Source organism: Entelurus aequoreus, linkage group LG19, assembly GCF_033978785.1.
Source record: "Entelurus aequoreus isolate RoL-2023_Sb linkage group LG19, RoL_Eaeq_v1.1, whole genome shotgun sequence".
In the NCBI taxonomy this organism is placed as follows: Eukaryota; Metazoa; Chordata; class Actinopteri; order Syngnathiformes; family Syngnathidae; genus Entelurus; species Entelurus aequoreus.
This window is the reverse complement of record NC_084749.1, coordinates 36,925,434-36,947,900: the sequence shown is the minus strand read 5'-3', so window position 1 is coordinate 36,947,900 and position 22,467 is coordinate 36,925,434. Positions and strand designations below refer to the sequence as shown.

General features: G+C 38.9%; 2 protein-coding genes across 5 annotated transcripts in view; both read left to right on the top strand.

The window, feature by feature from the left end:
* Positions 1–2,922, top strand: part of tmem38a (transmembrane protein 38A) — a 45,339-nt gene extending 42,417 nt beyond the window's left edge. For 2 of the 4 annotated variants that reach the window (XM_062028443.1, XM_062028442.1), the window contains exon 6: positions 2,275–2,921. In XM_062028443.1, the coding sequence (XP_061884427.1) occupies positions 2,275–2,484 (210 nt within the window). In that variant the 3' untranslated portion in view covers positions 2,485–2,921. Of the gene's footprint in view, positions 1–2,274 lie in introns of all 4 variants that reach the window. The other 2 variants (XM_062028441.1, XM_062028440.1) reach the window with 2 other exon arrangements.
* Positions 2,923–6,995: 4,073 nt separating this feature from the next.
* The window catches only part of comp (cartilage oligomeric matrix protein), a 37,498-nt gene continuing 22,026 nt past the window's right edge, over positions 6,996–22,467 (top strand). The window contains exons 1-2 of the mRNA XM_062028449.1: positions 6,996–7,197; positions 20,961–21,034. Coding sequence (XP_061884433.1) covers positions 7,137–7,197; positions 20,961–21,034 — 135 coding nt within the window. The 5' untranslated portion in view covers positions 6,996–7,136. The remainder of the gene's footprint in view (positions 7,198–20,960; positions 21,035–22,467) is intronic.

The window sequence follows — 22,467 nt, the reverse complement described above, 5'->3', positions numbered from 1 at the left end:
AACTGGGACAACACAGACTCTTACCAGGATTACTTTGATTTGGATGACAAAGACGCAGACGTGCTACTGTGAGTATGCAGCTTTGGCTTTTTTTTGCGTATGTACGTAACTTTTTTTAAATATATAAGCTTTATGAACCTTGGGTTAGGTGAACGGTCTTTTGGGCTGAGTGATTGTGTGTGTTGATCATGTGTTTGAATTGTATTGGCGTGTTCTATGGAGCTAGGAGCTAGCAGAGGAGCTAGGAGCTAGCATAACACGTACCGTACCGTACGTGCGCGTCACGTACGGTACTTTTTAAAAATATATAAGCTTTATGAACCTTGGGTTAGGTGAACGGTCTTTTGGGCTGAGTGATTGTGTGTGTTGATCGGGTGTTTGAATTGTATTGGCGTGTTCTATGGAGCTAGGAGCTAGCAGAGGAGCTAGGAGCTAGCATAACAAACACGCAGGTGTTATTATGCAGGATTAATTTGTGGCATATTAAATATAAGCCTGGTTGTGTTGTGGCTAATAGAGTATATATATGTCTTGTGTTTATTTACTGTTGTAGTCATTCCCAGCTGAATATCAGGTACCGTGAGTATGCAGCCTTGGCTGCTAAACATTCGATAACTTGACCGTATGTGCGCGTCACGTACGTAACTTTTTAAAAATATATAAGCTTTATGAACCTTGGGTTAGGTAAACGGTCTTTTGGGCTGAGTGATTGTGTGTGTTGATCAGGTGTTTGAATGGTATTGGCGTGTTCTATGGAGCTAGGAGCTAGCAGAGGAGCTAGGAGCTAGCATAACAAACACGCAGGTGTTTTTATGCAGGATTAATTTGTGGCATATTAAATATAAGCCTGGTTGTGTTGTGGCTAATAGAGTATATATATGTCTTGTGTTTATTTACTGTTGTAGTCATTCCCAGCTGAATATCAGGTCACCCCCGGCTCTCACAGCATCTTCCCTATCTGAATAGCTTCAACTCCCCACTAGTCCTTCACTTGCACTTTACTCATCCACAAATCTTTCATCCTCGCTCAAATTAATGGGGAAATTGTCGCTTTCTCGGTCCGAATCTCTCTCACTTCATGCGGCCATCATTGTAAACAATAGGGAACTTTGCGTATATGTTCAACTGACTACGTCACGCTACTTCCGGTAGGTGCAAGCCTTTTTTTTATCAGATACCAAAAGTTGCAATCTTTATCGTCGTTGTTCTATACTAAATCCTTTCAGCAAAAATATGGCAATATCGCGAAATGATCAAGTATGACACATAGAATAGATCTGCTATCCCCGTTTAAATAAAAAAAATTCATTTCAGTAGGCCTTTAAATATGGCCAATGTATGATCCTGTAACTCTGGTATCAGATTGATACCCAAATTTGTGTTATCATCCAAAACTAATGTAAATGATAAATGGGTTATACTTGTATAGCGCTTTTCTACCTTCAAGGTACTCAAAGCGCTTTGACAGTATTTCCACATTCACCCATTCACACACACATTCACACACTGATGGCGGGAGCTGCCATGCAAGGCGCTAACCAGCAGCCATCAGAGGCAAAGGGTGAAGTGTCTTGCCCAAGGACACAACGGACGTGACTAGGAAGGTAGAAGGTGGGAATTGAACCCCAGTAACCAGCAACACTCCGATTGCTGGCACAGCCACTCTACCAACTTCGCCACGCCGTCCCTAAAGCATCCAACAACAGAACAATAAGTGATTATTACATTTGAACAGAAGTGTAGATAGAACATGTTAAAAGAGAAAGTAAGCAGATATTAACAGTAAATGAACAAGTAGATTAATAATTCATTTCTTACCACTTGTCCTTTATAATTTTGACAAAATAATAGAATGATAAATGACACAATATGTTACTGCATACGTCAGCAGACTAATTAGGAGCCTTTGCTTGTTTACTTACTACTAAAAGACAAGTTGTCTTGTATGTTCACAATTTTATTTAAGGACTAAATTGCAATAAAAAAAACGTATGTTTAATGTACCGTAAGATTTTTTTGGTTAAAATAAAGCCAATAATGACATTTTTTGTGGTGCCCTTTATTTAGAAAAGTACCGAAATAATTTTGGTACCTGTACCAAAATATTGGTATCGGGACAACACTAATACACACACACTGAGCACCCACTGGTAGAAATGTAGATCGGCGCCTAAGATCGCATGTAAATATGCCCCCTAGTGTCTGAGAAGAGAATAGGGTCGTATGATGATTTTCTTGCAGTTAATAACAAAATAATGTGTCACCATCTTCCAGGTGTGGATGACTGCCCGCCACTCTCACGGCTCCCCCTTTGCTCTCATCGAGTCTTGGGTTTGCCATCTGCTCTTTGGCTCCCCACTGGGCGGCTCTGAGGAAGACCATCATCATCATCATCCCCCGGCAGCAGCAGTCCCGTCATCGCTCAAAAGCAAGGAGGAGCTGAGCGAAGGCGCTCGCAAGAGGAAGGCCAAGAAAGCAGAGTAGAAAAACAAAGCAGCGCCATAACAACGACGGAACCGCGTCTGACTCGCCAACATGGCCTCCACTTGATTACGCCCCTATTTTCCTCGCCAGCGAAAGAGGCGCTTTCTAGTCGAGCCCAACGGTGCGTTTTTTATTTATTTACATTTTCCAAGGACTGTGTAAATACAACCATCCACTCCTCCACCCTCCCTGGACATTTTAAAGCTATTTTTATTATTCCCATCCATGCTCCACTCTGCGTGGGTGTCCACTTTCTGGCACCGCATGGTCCATACCGGAGTGTCAGTGGTCCTCTTTGAGTCCAGTTCACTTGTCTCAGAGCAGAAAGAAATTTAGGAATCAGACAAATGTGGAGAAAGTATTCTGCGATAGAATAACTTTTTACTTTAAAGCTGACGAGTAATCTACGGATTTGAATAAAATGAAAAGAAATGTTTTGTCTTGGTTGTTTTTATTCACTGAAGGACACCGAGTGGTTGCCAGATGGGAAATAACTCGGGATGGGTACCAAATTTGGCACCTTTAGAGGTCGCGACCGAATTCTGTTATTTCGATAGCTTTATTCCACGTGACGTCACGTACAATTGCAGACTCAGCACTAGCTCAAGTACCGTATTTTTCGGAGTATAAGTCGCTCCGGAGTATAAGTCGCTCCGGAGTATAAGTCGCACCGGCCGAAAATGCATAATAAAGAAGGAAAAAAACACACATAAGTCGCATTGGAGTATAAGTCGCATTTTTGGGGGGAAATTTATTTGATAAAACCCAACACCAAGAATAGACATTTGAAGGCAATTTAAAATAAATAAAGAATAGTGAACAACAGGCTGAATAAGTGTACGTTATATGAGGCATAAATAACCAACTGAGAACGTGCCTGGTATGTTAACGTAACATATTATGGTAAGAGTCATTTAAATAACTATAACATATAGAACATGCTATACGTTTACCAAACAATCTGTCACTCCTAATCGCCAAATCCGATGAAATCTTATACGTCTAGTCTCTTACGTGAATGAGCTAAATAATATTATTTGGTATTTTACGGTAATGTGTTAATTTCACACATAAGTCGCTCCTGAGTATAAGTCGCACCCCCGGCCAAACTATGAAAAAAACTGCGACTTATAGTCTGAAAAATACGGTACTTGATGGGCAAACAGGCGTATTCATAGCAAACTGCCTTTAGGTAATGTTGCAATTTTCCATGAAAACAAAGCAAGCAAAAGTAAAGGGACTTTTTAAAATGCACTAGCTCGATGCTAATTTTAATTGGATATGCCATATACATGCTACGCATTAGCGATTTTACATGGCCATGAAAACTAGATCAAAGATGCATCTTACAATCGAACGGCTGGTGTGTAATAAGTACAATACTTACAGTATAAACACTTTCTAGGGCGCAACAAAAGACACGACTGGCACATTCAACTTAATGGCAAAGATCACTTCCTGGCTAAGGCAACACACCATAGTCTGTAGCCGTGTATAGAGAAAGTATGCTAACTCGGTCTCAAAATTGGGAGCAAACATGGCGCCCTGTAGTCAAGGTTTTTGACCAATCAGGGAGAGTATGGCCAGAGGATCTCCTAAATGATTGGTCAACAGCCCCTTATGTGACTACAGGGCGCCATGTTTGCTACTTTGAAACCGAGTTGTCCATACTCTCTTCTAGTCAATACACTACTGCCATCTAATGTCTTGGAATTGCAACTGCGTGCAAAGTCTGCTATATAATACTTGCAAATGAGACTGAGTGTAAGAAATCAAGAGCTGGACGGCAGTTATTTATCATGAAACTAAAAATGTGTTCAATGTTTTTTTTACATTGTATTATTGTTCTGCCCTCACTATATGTGTTGAGGTTATACAGCCAGGCAGACAGCTAACAAACGATCCAAGACGACTAATAAAGTTCCCAAGCAGATTAATCCATTTAGGCTCTTTATTGTTGTTGATCTTGCTTTGTCTTTTCCTATCTGTACTTTTGTCTTGCACTGGACTTTTATTTTTTGTAAAACTGAAATACACACAATGACAAATGTATAAGCTATGTGATTCGAATAACATACTGAAATGTAATACACAATATGTAAATATTAGCTTTACACAAATATACAGTACTATCATCAAACAAATACTGCTGAGTGTTGAAACTATTTTGATGGTGTAAATATACGAATGGCAGCCATTTTAAGTCCTCAAAACAGCCATTAAAACAGTGCACAAAAATCGTTTTTCAATAAACATCTTAGTATCATATTTAACCACTTTCCACTTTAATATTGAGTTACATAAACAAGTTAAACAGTTTACTTACAGACGTATATTTTCCAAGGCTTGTCAGAGCTAACACAACTTGTCTACTTCTCAATTGTCTCATGAACTGAACTGACATCGTCAACCCGGAAGTGCCCAAACAAATGAAGCGTAGTATTTTCCTATCCCCACAAGGTGTCAGTAAGAGTCTACAATCAAATGAGCATAACAATTATCAAACAATCAACATTTATGAACACATAAACACACACAAAAGGTACTGAACATTGCTAGAGCACTATTAAAGACTGTATGACGTGTCTGAAAACTCCAGCTAGGTGGCAGCACTGCTTGACTTAATTAACAGGCTGACCAGGAAATATAACATACCAAAATTTGTAGTATAGCCCGCCTCTACTACAAGCTGAGAGATGATCACCGTGATCAAGAGCAAAAAAATGTTAGCAACATCTGCTCAGCCCATCACACACGCACACGCACACACACACACACACACACACACACACACACACACACACACACACACACACACACACACACACACACACACACACACACACACACACACACACACACACACACACGAAACTAGACAACAGGATATTTTCCATGTGCAAACACACTTGTGAGGTATCTAACAGTCAAAGAAAACAGACAACTTTTATTTCTACCTCTAAATTGTCGGTTCTAATTTTTATTTCTGAATTATTTGTCCCTAACGAGGTCTCTGCGTATAACTTGTTTTATTGGCACATTTTTGATATCAACTGGCCACTTAATTGAGGAAGTAGATTAAAAAATAAGCATATAAAGTAAAATAACTATAATAATACTATCACTAATAAGTATTAAGATTAGAAATGTCCGATAATATCGGACTGCCGATATTATCGGCCGATAAATGCTTTAAAATGTAATATCGGAAATTATCGGTATCTGTTTCAAAAAGTAAAATTTATGATTTTTTTAAAACGCCGCTGTACGGAGTGGTACACGGACGTAGGGAGAAGTACAGAGCGCCAATAAACCTTAAAGGCACTGCCTTTGCGTGCCGGCCCAATCACATAATATCTACGGCTTTTCACACACACAAGTGAATGCAATTCATACTTGGTCAACAGCCATACAGGTCACACTGAGGGTGACCGTATAAACAACTTTAACACTGTTACAAATATGCGCCACACTGTGAACCCACACCAAACAAGAATGACAAACACATTTCGGGAGAACATTCGCACCGTAACACAACATTACCACAACAGAACAAATACCCAGAACCCCTTGCAGCACTAACTCTTCCGGGACGCTACAGTATACACCCTCGTTACCCCCTACCCAAACGCCCCCCCACCCCAACCTCCTCATGCTTTCTCAGGGAGAGCATGTCACAAATTCCAAGCTGCTGTTTTGAGGCATGTTAAAAAAAATAATGCACTTTGTGACTTCAATAATAAATATGGCAGTGCCATGTTGGCATTTTTTTCCCATAACTTGAGTTGATTTATTTTGGAAAACCTTGTTACATTGTTTAATGCATCCAGCGGGGCATCGCAACAAAATTAGGCATAATAATGTGTTAATTCCACCACTGTATATATCGGTATCAGTTGATATCGGAATCAGTAATTAAGAGTTGGACAATATCGGAATATCGGATATCGGCAAAAAAGCCATTATCGGACATCTCTACTTTCAACGCTTAATTTTCTAGATCAACTTCACATCTATTTGTGGATTATACACTTTCATTATTTTTTATGTTTGTTTTATCCCTTTTTTGTCAAAGAAAACTTTGTCAAACACAAAATATGCAATATCCCCCATTATGCAATATTTGAAAGTGGAATATTTGATGTGAAGTAATTGGAGCCTTGAATTGGTCAGTGATTCATTATTTAATTTAATAATTTTTTTTTTAACAATGACAGTTTTAAAGAAAATAACTGCCTTCATGGCAGCTTTGTGTTATTGGAGTAGAAAATGCAACTTTTTCCTCATTACATTTCACATGTTTGTTTTGTGTGGGCCACACTTTGGACACTTTTACCTTAACATATTACATATTTTAACCATTATGTGGGCAAAAACTATATTTTTAATCCATTATTCTAAGAGGATGACTATTTTGTGCAAGAAAAAGCTGTGTTTTATCATTGCTCGGAATTCCTGCAGAGGGGGCCGAGCTTGGAGGATTGGGATGGAAGTTTGGGAAGTGGGGGTTGCTGCTGCTGCCAGTGGTGGTCATGTTGTTGTTTTTATTTGGAAAGGGGTGTGGGGTACAAACGCCTCTAAGCAGGGGGAATAAATAGTGAGACTCACTCTAAGGCAGGTTTTTTTGCAGGAGGGTCGCAGAAGAGCGCGACATGTTTCGCTTTCTGGTGCTGACCTGCTGGCTTTGCATTGGAGGGGCTGCAGGACAAAGAGGTAAGACAAAAAACTTTCAGAATTTAGAAGTGATCATTACTTTTGGCACTGTCAAAATAACACGTCTTTTATTTACATCGAATCTAATTGTATTGGGTTTCAATTTCGAACAAAAATCCACTCTGATTGCCGTTAAACCTCTAGAACAGGGGTCACCAACCTTTTTGAAAGCAAGAGCTACTTCTTGGGTACTGATTAATGCGAAGGGCTACCAGTTTGATACACACTTAAATAAATTGCCAGAAATAGCCAATTTGCTCAATTTACCTTTAACTCTGTTATTATTAATAATTAATGATATTTACACTTAATTGAACGGTTTAAAAGAGGAGAAAACATGAAAAAAATGACAATTCAATTTTGAAACATAGTTTATCTTCAATTTCGACTCTTTAAAATTCAAAATTCAACCGAAAAAAAGAAGAGAAAAACTTCAAAGAATTTATGGAACATCATTAGTAATTTTTCCTGATTAAGATTAATTTTAGAATTTTGATGACATGTTTTAAATAGGTTAAAATCCAATCTACACTTTGTTAGAATATATAACAAATTGGACCAAGCTATATTTCTAACAAAGACAAATCATTATTTCTTCTAGATTTTCCAGAACAAAAATTTTAAAAGAAATTCAAAAGACTTTGAAATAAGATTTAAATTTGATTCCACAGATTTTCTAGATTTGCCAGAATTTTTTTTTTGAATATTAATCATAATAAGTTTGAAGAAATATTTCACAAATATTCTTTGTCGAAAAAACAGAAGCTAAAATGAAGAATTAATTTAAAATGTATTTATTATTCTTTACAATAAAAATAAAATTTTACTTAAACATTGAATTAAATTGTCAGGAGAGAAGAGGAAGGAATTTAAAAGGTAAAAAGGTATATGTGTTTAAAAATCCTAAAATCATTTTTAAGGTTGTATTTTTTCTCTAAAATTGTCTTTCTGAAAGTTATAAGGAGCAAAGTAAAAAAAAAATTAAGGAATTTATTTAAACAAGTGAAGACCAAGTCTTGAAAATATTTTCTTGGATTTTCAAATTCTACTTGAGTTTTGTCTCTCTTAGAATTAAAAATGTCGGGCAAAGCGAGACCAGCTTGCTAGTAAATAAATACAATTTAAAAAATACAGGCAGCTCACTGGTAAGTGCTGCTATTTGAGCTATTTTTAGAACAGGCCGGCGGGCTACTCATCTGGTCCTTACGGGCTACCTGGTGCCCGCGGGCACCGCGTTGGTGACCCCTGCTCTAGGGTCAAACAGAATTCATTTCGCAATGTTTGTGTATATAATGCAAATGTAGCTATAATACAAGAGTTATTAACAGAACAGATATTATTCAATTCTCAATGCTCACACAAGTTTAAACAGAAGTTAATGGTAAAATAAAACATGGGCACAGTAGACAAAAATATTGGGACATCACTGGAGTTTTTGTCCACTTTCATCACGGGAGCCTCTTGTATATATTCGACTTGTTTTCATGTTCCTTTTCTTTTAAAACCATCCTTGTTGAGGCAGGTGATTTGACTTTGGAACTATAATTAATCCCACAGAATTTCCCTTATTTAGGAAAAAAAAAATCCCATTTGTTTCAAATAAAAACGCTGACAGGTAAGCTACACCGTAAATCAGTGGTTCTCAAACGTTTTCCACCAAGTACCACCTTAAAAAAACGTAACACCACAATGACCAACATTAAAATAGTAAGCGTAGTAAGCCTAAGTATTCATTAAAAACGATGCAGAAATATATTTTTGGCCACTGTAACATTACACACAGTTTGAACAGCAACACTGTGTTTTAATAGAGGGAAATAAAACACTGCTTTAATCAAGGTTCCAGGTTCGATCCCCGCTCCCGCCATCCTAGTCACTGCCGTTGTGTCCTTGGGCAAGACACTTTACCCACCTGCTTCCAGTGCCACCCACACTGGTTTAAATGTAACTTAGATATTGTGTTTCACTATGTAAAGCGCTTTGAGTCACTAGAGAAAAAGCGCTATATAAATATAATTCAATTCAAAAAAATAATTCAAAGTGATTTTTTTTGCGAGATAGAGCCCGAGTACCGCAAGTGGTAAATGTACCACAGTTTGAGAATCGCTTCTGTAGAGGAGTCACTTTGACACGTTCTGTACATTTAAGATGGTATATGCTAAGCTATTATAAGAAACAAATATTTTTAGTCATCCCTCGTCATATCACGCTTCAATTACTGTATCATGTTTTAAAGAGCATATTCTACAACACTTTAGGCCTAAATTAAGCATTTTTAAGCATAAAAATGGCTAACTAAACTAAAAATGTCAATACCACAGTAGTATTGGCCACTAAAAGAGACTAAACCAATCAGTGTGTGCTGCTCAGTATCACGGCCACTGATTGGCTCAGCCGCAGGCAGCATTACTAAAAGGGTGTTATTTCATATCTAAAGGGCTCTTGTAAAGCTAAAAGAACATATCGTATTTTCCGGACTATAAGGCGCACTTAAAATCCTTTTCCCCCCTCAAAACTCAACAGTGCACCTTATAACCCCGTGCGCCTAATGTAAGGAATAATTTTGGTTGAGCATACCCACCTCGGAAGCTATTTTATTTGGTACATGGTGTAATGATAAGTGTGACCAGTAGATGGCAGTCAAACATAAGAGATAGGTGTAGACTGCACTATGATGGGTCTCAAGCAAACAACACCAACATTTTAAAAGTTCCATTGAAAATATAGAACATGACACACGGCGCTCAAAAATCTATCAAAATGTTTTAGTACGACTTTGGTAAGCTATGAAGCCGCACCGCTTGAAGGATTGTCGGCGCATTAAACATACGAGTATTATTATGGTGTGTATAAGGTAAGACATAATTATCTGGCGTTTTGTTTCGCAATAATATGCAAAAGCAACTTTTCTTACCTTCTGGTACCTGCTGATCTGTATTTGGGATCTGCATAAATCCTGAAAAATTTTGCGCGTCCGCCTTTGTAGTCGATAATCTTGTTCTTTTTCCTCTATCTTCTTGTTATGGGACATTCATCCTCCGCTGTTGTCATTTGTAATATAAAGTAGTGTAAAGTTCTTACTTATATCTGTCACTAAATTCGCCATGAAAGCGCTAAAACATACCGGTATAGTGAGTTTACATTGTTCACCCAAGGAACTTTAGTTATTAGAGTTCCGGTGTGGTTGTTTCCGGATGAGGAGATGCTGCTCCGTTATTGATTGAAGTAAAGTCTGAATGTCATTAAAACAGTTAGCTCCATCTTTTGACACTTCTTCCACTCCCGTCCTTGCACGCTACACCGCTACAACAAAGATGGCGGGGAGAAGACGCTGCCGATGGTGAGCCACGTAAATAAGACCGCCCACAAAACGCCGCATCCGGAAGCGACTGTCAGAAAGCGACTTGAAGATGATCTGTTAAACCCAATCTATGCAGCATTTTGACCAAAGAACTACCATTACATGTTATGTAGACCACGAGGAAGTGTTTTACATTTAGTAAAACATAATAATAATTACAGATGTCCGATAATATCGGGCTGCCGATGGTATCGGCCGATAAATGCTTTAAAATGTAATATCGGAAATTTTGTCGGTATCGGTTTCAAAAAGTTACATTTATGACTGTACGGGGTGGTACACGGACGTAGGGAGAAGTACAGAACGCCAATTAACCTTAAAGGCACTGCCTTTGCGTGCCGGCCCAGTCACATAATATCTATGGCTTTTCACACACACAAGTGAATGCCATGCATACTTGGTCAACAGCCATACAGGTCACACTAAGGGTGCCCGTACAAACAACTGTAACACTGTTACAAATATGCGCCACACTGTGAACCCACACCAAACAAGAATGACAAACACATTTCGGGAGAACATCCGCACCGTAACACAACATAAACACAACAGAACAAATACCCAGAACCCCTTGCAGCACTAACTCTTCCGAGACACTACAGTATACACTCCTGTTACCCCCTACCCCCCCCCCCCCCAACCTCCTCATGCTCTCTCACAAATTCCAAGCTGCTGTTTTGAGGCATGTTAAAAAAAACAATGCACTTTGTGACTTCAATAATAAATATGGCAGTGCCATGTTGGCATTTTTTTCCATAATTTGAGTTGATTTATTTTGGAAAACCTTGTTACATTGTTTAATGCATCCAGCGGGGCATCACAACAAAATTAGGCATAATAATGTGTTAATACCACGACTGTATATATCGGTATCGGTTGATATCGGAATCGGTAATTAAGAGTTGGACAATATCGGAATATCGGATATCGGCAAAAAAGCCATTATCGGACATCTTTAATAATAATATGACTCCTTTAATGCGCCTTATAATCCAGTGCGCCTAATATATGAAAAAATATTTTTAAAAATAGACCATTCATCGGCAGTGCGCCTTATAATCCGGTACGCCCTATGGTCCGGAAAATACTGTATTTAGAATGTCGTAAACCCTTTTTTTTATGCTTCATGCTGAAAATATTACATTTCTACTTTGGGAAATGTGTTTATCGCGGTCGTGTCCGAAAAGATAAGGAACGACTGTACTGTTATCTCAACTCTTGTGTTATAAGTGACGAGGCAAATCTATTTGTCAGTGTTATGTCTAACATACCTCAATAATAACACATTCACATCATTTTTTTAACACGTCGAGGGACAATAAAAAAAACTATCTGCTGGCCGAAAATGGCACTTTGGACACTTTGACAGTAAAATGAGTTATAGTAAAATAACAAGTCTATTTTCTCTCTGAAGTGCTATTTATTCAGTAAATAGAGTCGCTACTAACGAGAAGAACACATTGTCTTGATTTGACATTTTTACGACTCCACTGGGGGAACAGATGGTGGTCAGAGGGGAAGTTGAAGTCTTTGGGTCACTTTGTACCAAAACAGCAGCAACTCACTTGCTTCTTGCAGGGTTAATACACTTTTTTATATCAATGATTTTCCATGACTTCTCCAAAACCCTGCATTTTCATGTCCATAATAAGTTTTTGTATCTCAATGACACCAGCGAAAACAAATTATGGACAAATGGCGATTAAAGGCCTACTGAGATTATTATTTTTTTATTCAAACGGGGATAGCAGATCCATTCTATGTGTCATACTTGATAATTTCGCGATATTGCCATATTTTTGCTGAAAGGATTTAGTAGAGAACATCGACGATAAAGTTCGCAACTTTTGGTCGCTGATAAAAAAAGCCTTGCCTGTACCGGAAGTAGCGTGACGTCGCAGGTTGAAGGGCTCCACACATTTCCCCATTGTTTACACCAGCAGCGAGAGCGATTCGGACCGAGAAAGCGACGATTACCCCATTAATTTGCGCCAGGATGAAAGATTTGTGGATGAGGAAAGTGAGAGTGAAAGATTAGAGTGGACGCATCTTTTTTGGCTCTGACCGTAACTTAGGTACAAGCTGGCTCATTGGATTCCACACTCTCCTTTTTGTATTGTGGATCACAGATTTGTATTTTAAACCACCTCGGATACTATATCCTCTTGAAAATGAGAGTCGAGAACGTGAAATGGACATTCACAGTGACTTTTATCTCCACGACAATACATCAGTGAAGCACTTTAGCTACGGAGCTAACGTGATAGCATCGGGCTTAACTGCAGATAGAAGCAAAATAAATAAACCCCTGACTGGAAGGATAGACAGAAGATCAACAATACTATTAAACCATGGACATGTAACTACACGGTTAATGCTTTCCAGCCTGGCAAAGGTTAACAATGCTGTTGCTAACGACGCCGTTGAAGCTAACTTAGCAACGGGACCTCACAGAGCTATGCTAAAAACATTAGCGCTCCACCTACGCCAGCCAGCCCTCATCTGCTCATCAACACCCGTGCTCACCTGCGTTCCAGCAATCGACGGAAGGACGAAGGACTTCACCCGATCATCCGTGCGGTCGGCGGCTAGCGTCGGCTAGCGCGTCTACTATCCAAGTCAAAGTCCTCCTGGTTATGTTGCTGCAGCCAGCCGCTAATACACCGATCCCACCTACAACTTTCTTCTTTGCAGTCTTCATTGTTCATTAAACAAATTGCAAAAGATTCACCAACACAGATGTCCAGACTACTGTGGAATTTTGAGATGAAAACAGAGCTTTTTTGTATTGGATTCAATGGTGTCCGAATACTTCCGTTTAACTACTGACGTCACGCGCATACGTCATCATACATAGACGTTTTCAACCGGAAGTTTAGCCGGAAATTTAAAATTGCACTTTATAAGTTAACCCGGCCGTATTGGCATGTGTTGCAATGTTAAGATTTCATCATTGATATATAAACTAATAGACTGCGTGGTCGGTAGTAATGGGTTTCAGTAGGCCTTTAAGGCTTTTGTGAAACAACACTATACAGTAGGGAAGGGATTCACATGGAAACCGTTTCTCCTCCAAACATATTGCGGCCAAACAGCTAAACTTTTGTTTCATCTGACATCACATGGACAAAGATAAGACCTTCTGGAGAAAAGTTCTGTGGTCAGATTAAACAAAAATTTAGCTGTTCGGCCACAATACCCAGCAATATGTTTGGAAAAGAAAAGGTGAGGCCTTTAATCGCAGGAACACCATTCCCACCGTCAAGCATGGTGGTGGTAGTATTAAGCTCTGGGCCTGTTTTGATGCCAATGGAACTGGTGCTTTGAATGGGACATTGAAAAAGGAGATTTACCTCCAAATTCTTCAGGACAACCTAAAATCATCAGCCCGGAGGTTGGGTCTTGGGCGCAGTTGGGTGTTCAAACAGGACAATGACCCCAAACACACGTCGAAAGTGGTAAAGGAATGGCTAAATCAGTGTTTTCGTGGACATTTCACATGCCTGAATTTGAGACATCCCACTAGGTTTAACACAGTGGCAACATCAGCACGACCACTGCACCTCATGCTTGGGATATGAAAAAAAAACTGATAAAAAAAAAGTTTGTATCTGGAGAATCCATCACGCACACACTGCCATCGCGGCATCTCTGTCTGCTCTTTAAAATGTAGCGAATGCGTAGGTGGCAGGAATGTCAGCTATTAGGACTCCTGCATGCGGCTCCCACGCGCTTACGTGGACTCATACGCCACTGATAAGGCTAAACCAGGGGTCGGCAACCCGCGGCTCTAAAGCCGCATGCGGCTCTCTGGAGCTTTTTCATAAATGTATGAAAAATGGAAAAATATGAGGGGAAAAAAATATTTTTTTTGTTTTAATATGGTTTCTGTAGGAAGACAAACATGACACAAACCTCCCTAATTGTTATAAAGCACACTGTTTATACTAAACATACTTCACTGATTCGAGTATTTGGCGAGCGTCGTTTTGTCCTACTAATTTTGGCGGTCCTTGAACTCACCGTCAATCAATCAATGTTTATTTATATAGCCCTAAATCACAAGTGTCTCAAAGGGCTGTACAAGCCACAACGACATCCTCGGTACAGAGCCCACATACGGGCAAGGAAAAACTCACCCCAGTGGGACGTCGGTGAATGACTATGAGAAACCTTGGAGAGGACCGCATATGTGGGTAACCCCCCCCCTCTAGGGGAGACCGAAAGCAACGGATGTCGAGTGGGTCTGACATAATATTGTGAAAGTCCAGTCCACAGTGGATCCAACACATCAGCGGGAGTCCAGTCCACAGCGGGGCCAACAGGAAACCATCCCGAGCGGAGACGGGTCAGCAGCGCAGAGATGTCCCCAACCGATGCACAGGCTAGTGGTCCACCCGGGGTCCCGGCTCTGGACAGCCAGCACTTCATCCATGGCCACCGGACCTATGCAACTCCCCCTCGCAAGGGACAGGGGAGAAGAGGAGAGAAGAAAAGAAACGGCAGATCAACTGGTCTAAAAAAGGGGGGGTCTATTTAAAGGCTAGATTATACAAATGAGTTTTAAGATGGGACTTAAATGCTTCTACTGAGGTAGCATCTCTAACTGTTACCGGGAGGGCATTCCAGAGTACTGGAGCCCGAATAGAAAACGCTCTATAGGCCGCAGACTTTTTTTTGGCTCTGGGAATCACTAATAAGCCGGAGTTCTTTGAACGCAGATTTCTTGTCGGGACATATGGTACAATACAATCGGCGAGATAGGCTGGGGCCAAACCGCGTAACACTTTATACGTAAGTAGTAAAACCTTAAAGTCGCATCTTAAGTGCACAGGAAGCCAGTGCAGGTGAGCCAGTATAGGCGTAATATGATCAAACTTTCTTGTTTTTGTCAAAAGCCTTGCAGCCGCATTTTGTACCAACTGTAATCTTTTAATGCTAGACATAGGGAGACCCGAAAATAATACGTTACAGTAATCGAGACGAGATGTAACGAACGCATGAATAATGATCTCAGCGTCGCTAGTGGACAAGATGGAACGAATTTTAGCGATATTACGGAGATGAAAGAAGGCCGTTTTAGTAACACTCTTAATGTGTGACTCAAACGAGAGAGTTGGGTCGAAGATAATACCCAGATTCTTTACCGAGTCTCCTTGTTTAATTGTTTGGTTGTCAAATGTTAAGGTGGTATTATTAAATAGATGTTGGTGTCTAGCAGGACCGATAATCAGCATTTCCGTTTTCTTAGCGTTGAGTTGCAAAAAGTTAGCGGACATCCATTGTTTAATTTCATTAAGACACGCCTCCAGCTGACTACAGTCCGGCGTGTTGGTCAGCTTTAGGGGCATGTAGAGTTGGGTGTCATCAGCATAACAGTGAAAGCTAACACCGTACTTGCGTATGATGTCACCCAGCGGCAGCATGTAAATACTAAAGAGTGCAGGGCCAAGAACCGAACCCTGGGGAACTCCGCACGTTACCTTGACATAGTCCGAGGTCACATTGTTATGGGAGACGCACTGCATCCTGTCAGTAAGATAAGAGTTAAACCAAGACAAGGCTAAGTCTGACATACCAATACGTGTTTTGATACGCTCTAATAAAATATTATGATCGACGGTATCGAAAGCGGCGCTAAGATCAAGAAGCAGCAACATAGATGACGCATCAGAATCCATCGTTAGCAATAGATCATTAGTCATTTTTGCGAGGGCTGTCTCCGTAGAGTGATTTGCCCTGAAACCGGATTGAAAAGGTTCACAGAGATTGTTAGTCACTAAGTGTTCATTTAGCTGCTGTGCAACAGTTTTTTCGAGAATTTTGGAAATAAACGGAAGGTGGGAGACCGGTCGGTAGTTTACCAGGAGATCAGGATCGAGGTTAGGTCTTTTGAGCAGAGGATGAATAACCGCTTTTTTGTTTACATGTATAACTTTCTCCGACTTTCTAGGACGTGTTTTATGCCACTTCTTTTTCTGTCTCATTTTGTCCACCAAACTTCTAACGTTGTGCATGAATGCACAAAGGTGAGTTTTGTTGATGTTATTGACTTGTGTGGAGTGCTATTCAGACATATTTGGTCACTGCATGACTGCAAGCTAATCGATGCTAACATGCTATTTAGGCTAGCTATATGTACATATTGCATCATTATGCCTCGTTTGTAGGTATATTTGAGCTCATTTAGTTTCCTTTAAGTCATCTTAATTTAATTTATATCTCATGACACTATCTGTATGTAGTATGGCTTTTAATTTTTGCGGCTCCAGACAGATTTGTTTTTGTATTTTTGGTCCAATATGGCTTTTTCAACATTTTGGGTTGCCGACCCCTGGGCTAAACGCTTAAGAAGTCATTTTTATGTGCTATAATTAGAGAAAAAAATTCAAGTTTGCTGGCTTTTAAAAGTTGTATGGCTAATTAATGCATTTCCCAGAGGACTACAATGTATTTGTGGCATTGGGTTGTGTGGGTTTTATAGTCATTGTCAAAATTCCATAATAATTAATAATAATTGCATAATAATAATTGCATGACATTTTTAAGGACACTGTTGGTGGGCAATACACAACCCTCAGAGTACCCTCACAGTATGATGGGGACTTTTTTGTCCTTTCAGGTAAATGTTTTCTCTATTTATGACTATAACCTTAGTTGTGTTACTTTGAATGGAAGGTTACATTTTAATATTTTTATTTCTACTACTTCCACCGATGCAGTGGGAAATGATTTGAACCCAGTTAAGTGCTGCCAGGACGAAAAGGTCCTGTGTATTCATATATGTTTGCACTTTTTTCAGTCCTAAATAAAAATAGTAAACATGTAAACGCGGGGGAAAAAAGAAGAAAAAAGCCATCACCGCGTCAAAAGCCTGGAGGGAAATACTTTGACCAAAAATTGACCCATTTAATTTCAAACAGTAAATATGACAAATTGTAATATTTCTCCAAAATGATACTCTGAAATGAGAAAATGCATGATTATATTGTGTAATGAGTTGACTGTACAGTTAAAAAAATGTAGTCACAATGGGAGTCAATGAGGACTTTTTTGACCCATGGTACTAAACAAGGGTGTCCAAATGTCTTGCCTGCGGGGCTGCATTGGGCTAAAAAAATTGGCTGGGGGGCGAAAGCCAACTTTAACCTTGTGTGTATAATATATATATATATATATATATATTACATATTGTAATACTATTAGAGATATATAATTAATAATTATTATAATTGGCTATTAAGAGGCAGCACGGTGGGACAGGGGTTAGTGCGTGTGCCTCACAATAAAAAGGTCCAAGGTTCGATTTTTGGGGATCGGGGTCTTTCTGTGTGGAGTTTGCATGTTCTCCCCGTGACTGCGTGCGTGCATGTTTATTTGTGTTGGCCCTGCGATGAGGTGGCGACTTGTCCAGGGCGTACCCCGCCTTCCACACGAATGCAGCTGGAATAGTCTCCAGCACCCCACGCGAACCCGAAAGGGACAAGCGGTAGAAAATGAATGGGTGGATGGTTATTAAGAGTACCGTATTTTACGGACCATACGGATTATAAGGTGCATTAAAGGAGTCATATCATTATTTTTGTTGCCAAATGGAAAACACTTCCTTGTGGTCTGCATAACATGTAATGGTAGTTCTTTGGTCAAAATGTTACATAGATTATGTTTTACAGATCCTCTTCAAGCCGCTTTCTGACAGTCGCTTCCGGATCTTATTTACGTGGCTCACCTTCGACAGCGTCTTCTCCCCGTCATCTTTGTTGTAGCGGTGTAGCGTGCAAGGACGGGAGTGGAAGAAGTGTCAAAAGATGGAGCTAACTGTTTAAATGACATTCAGACTTTACTTAAATCGATAACGGAGCAGCATCTCCTCATCTGGAAACAACAACAAGGCCGGAAATGTGTCCTCGTGAAAAACCGTCCGACCCGAACTCTAATAACTAAAGTTCCTTGGATGAATAATGTACACTCACTACGCCGGTATGTTTTAGCGCTTTCATGGCGAGTTTACTGACAGATATAAGTAAGAACTTTACACTACGTTTATGAAACGCTCCCACAAAGTCTGCAATTAGTGGTAGCAAACTCAGAAAGTGCTCTCTGTGCTGTTGTTGACGGAAGTAGTGTTCGTTGCTATGTGCTCGGTGGTGAAATCAATGCCCCCAAAGAAGAAGTCACGGCAATGCTTAAAATGACTAAAATACTGTGAATATCACATGTTATGAATGTGCCTACAGTGTTGGGACTAACGCGTTACTGTAATGCCGTTATTTTCGGCGGTAACGAGTAGTCTAACGTGTTATTTTTTTATATTCAGTAACTCAGTTACCTTTACTACATGATGCGTTACTGCGTTATTTTTTATATAGTATCGGCTAGAAACTGAGAAGATCTGAGTGTGTTATATTGGAGAGTTGCAGTGCCGTCCTTCTGATTCTTCCTGTGTCACAAGGAAGAGAAGAGGCGCGCGTCGCGCTGTGTGTGTGTGTGGGGCGGGGTGGCGTGTCTGTGTTTACTAACAAGACATCATGGCGGAGCCGAAGCCGAGTTTCTTAACATGGAGATATTCTCACTACTTTTCTTTTGTCGAGCACAAAGAAAATAACATTTTAGTTAAATGTAAGTTGTGTCTTGGATCAAAGATCCCATCTACTGCCCAAAACAGCAATTCAAATCTGCTGAAACAGCTACAAAAGCAACATGCTTCGACGAAGCTAGTAAAGAGAGACACACTTCACCTAAGGATTTTAACGGAGGGACTGCTAGCCAGGACAACATTGATAGAGCCATTGCAGCGTAATGTGCTGAAAGACATGCAGGCTATTTCTACAGTGGAGTCACCCGCTGTAAAAAAAAAAAAAAAAAAGTAACTAAATAGTTATTTTTCACAGTAACACATTACTTTTTGGTGTAAGTAACTGAGTTACTTTTGAAATAAAGTAACTAGTTACTGGTTTTCAGTAACTAACCCAACACTGCTTATAGCATGTATATAAAATGTTTTTGGAGATTTTTAGAGGGTTTTTTAGGTGGATTAGATTGTATTCCCATTACCTGTACTGTTAGCCGCCTCTTACTAGCAGTGTTTTACAATGTAGAATGCACAGAAAAAGGAAACATGTCAGTTCTTATCTCACATTAGCATTGTAAATGGTGGGCAAAATTAAAGTCTAAATTGTTTGCCAAAGTTGACCAACCTGTCGGATTATGTCCTCATCGTTCTACTATCAAGGCAAGAGGCTTTATTTACGTCCTAGAATAGACTTTCACCGGCGCCAAGGCGATGAAGCAGCGCACCAGCCGATGATGTCAATATAGCAGCACAAGCCCTGTTAGCTCTCTCTGCTCACGGCGCCGCTAAAAAGTGTTTGTCTGTGTTAGCGCTTATAATAACAATATCATTAATACTTGGTTAATATTCAGGTCACGAAATGTAAATAGAGTATTGCTGGCAATTTTTAGATGGTTATTTAGAGGACTTCCCATTGACTCCTTTGTAAGCTGACTTTTATTTACGTTTATTGAATGCATTAAAAAAATATGTGTCTTCTCGTCTCTCATAATGATGGTGAATGATAGGCAAAATTCCCCCAAAAATGCAGTTCCCCTTTAAGTTGACAACACATCCTCTGGCATATGACGTGTGTCTTAGCAGAGTTGCAATGCCATCTGCTGGACGGAGTTAGAACGACAAGCCTTTATATAATGTGTTTATAAAAGCAAGGGTAACAGCGCCAAACGTATCCTTGGCGGGACGCCACAAATAAATGAAATGTAAAGGAAACACAACACTTGATTGATTGGTAACTTTTTGCACGCTTTGTATAAATATACACTACCGTTCAAAAGTTTGGGGTCACATTGAAATGTCCTTATTTTTGAAGGAAAAGCACTGTACTTTTCAATGAAGATAACTTTAAACTAGTCTTAACTTTAAAGAAATACACTCTATACATTGCTAATGTGGTAAATGACTATTCTAGCTGCAAATGTCTGGTTTTTGGTGCAATATCTACATAGGTGTATAGAGGCCCATTTCCAGCAACTATCACTCCAGTGTTCTAATGGTACAATGTGTTTGCTCATTGGCTCAGAAGGCTAATTGATGATTAGAAAACCCTTGTGCAATCATGTTCACACATCTGAAAACAGTTTAGCTACAAAACTGACCTTCCTTTGAGCAGATTGAGTTTCTAGAGCATCACATTTGTGGGGTCAATTAAACGCTCAAAATGGCCAGAAAAAGAGAACTGTCATCTGAAACTCAACAGTCTATTCTTGTTCTTAGAAATGAAGGCTATTCCACAAAATTGTTTGGGTGACCCCAAACTTTTAAACGGTAGTGTAATTAATGCTGACTTGTTTATCTTTTGACAGTTAACGTATTTATTTTCAATTGCAGATGGCGAAATTATAAGTCAGATAAAAATGACTAACCTTGTTCTGTCCGAGATAAAAGAGCTGATGAAACAACAGGTAAGCCAATACTTAAAATGATATCACATATTATACGAATGTTTTCACCTTTGCGATGATTAAAAAAGAAGAACAATCAACCCTGTGATGCATTGTGCCCACTACACTGGACAGCTATTTGAAATCTGTTTTCCCCTATATACACAACTTTTATTGGTCAAATTGCGCCCAAAAATTTTGCAAAAAAACCTTAAAACAAAAAAAACGGCCAACAGACATGCAGAAGAAGTGCAGCGCATGGGAGTAATATTTGCCCATTGCTTTTATTCTATAAATAGCAACAAGTAAAGGGTAGTATGATTGTTCAAATTGATTTAATTGAGTATGGATTTTGTGATTTGAGAAAAATGCGATCATATGTTCACTAAATTGGACATCAGGCATCGCTGGCTATATTTTTACTGCAATGTGCAGTATTATGGAGGACCAAAACTAAATAAATGCATAGTATATATTTAAATAATTACTTAAATGTTCATTAATTAATTAAATAATCAATTAAATCATGAAATAATTATATCTATAATTAATTACATTTATAAAATTACATTTTATTTTACAATACATAAACTGACACATTTAATAACACATTTGTGTATTTAATTCCAATTATAATTAATTAATGGCATATTTAAGTAATTATTGAAATATTTATTTAGTTAATTGTGTCCCGTTAGGCCCTCCAAGTAGTATTGTTGCAACTTTGCTGCTTTGGCTTCAAATGAATGAATCTATGTTCATAATAAAAAAAGTACCACATTTTGTTTTTATTAGAAGGTAGCGATAATTTGTGGATATTAGCCCCATCATGTTATTTAAAAAAAAAAAAAAAAAGGTATTTCTGAAGTCAGGAACTTCACTGTTTTTGAAATACATGCAACAATATTGCAAGATGTTAAAATGTGTGAAGACATTGTTAAAGATATTTACAAATAAGGATATCATTTTTTTCTTTAAATTAAACCTCTTACTAAACAAATACAACTTGTTTTAATTGATGGCCAGATTGCAGTTAGAGCCATTTGTAACAATATATATATATATATATATATATATATATATATATATATATATATATATATATATATATATATATATATATATATATATACATTTTAATGTGTACTTATTATTATTATTTACCGGTACCTGTGCATTTGATTATTACTTTTTTTTTACATACAAATTGATGGATAGCTTGCTTTGAAAACATAAGTTAGTGTGACAAGCAGACGTTTTTTGTTTGCTTTTTTTAATATGTCAATGTGTAGTATATGTGTTAAAATTTATGTGGCAGGCCAGATCTGGCCCCCGGGCCTTGAGTTTGTCACATTTGCTAACACATGTTGTTCACCTTAGTCAGGGGTCGGCAACCCAAAATGTTGAAAGAGCCATATTGGACCAAAAATACAAAAAAAATCTGTCTGGAGCAG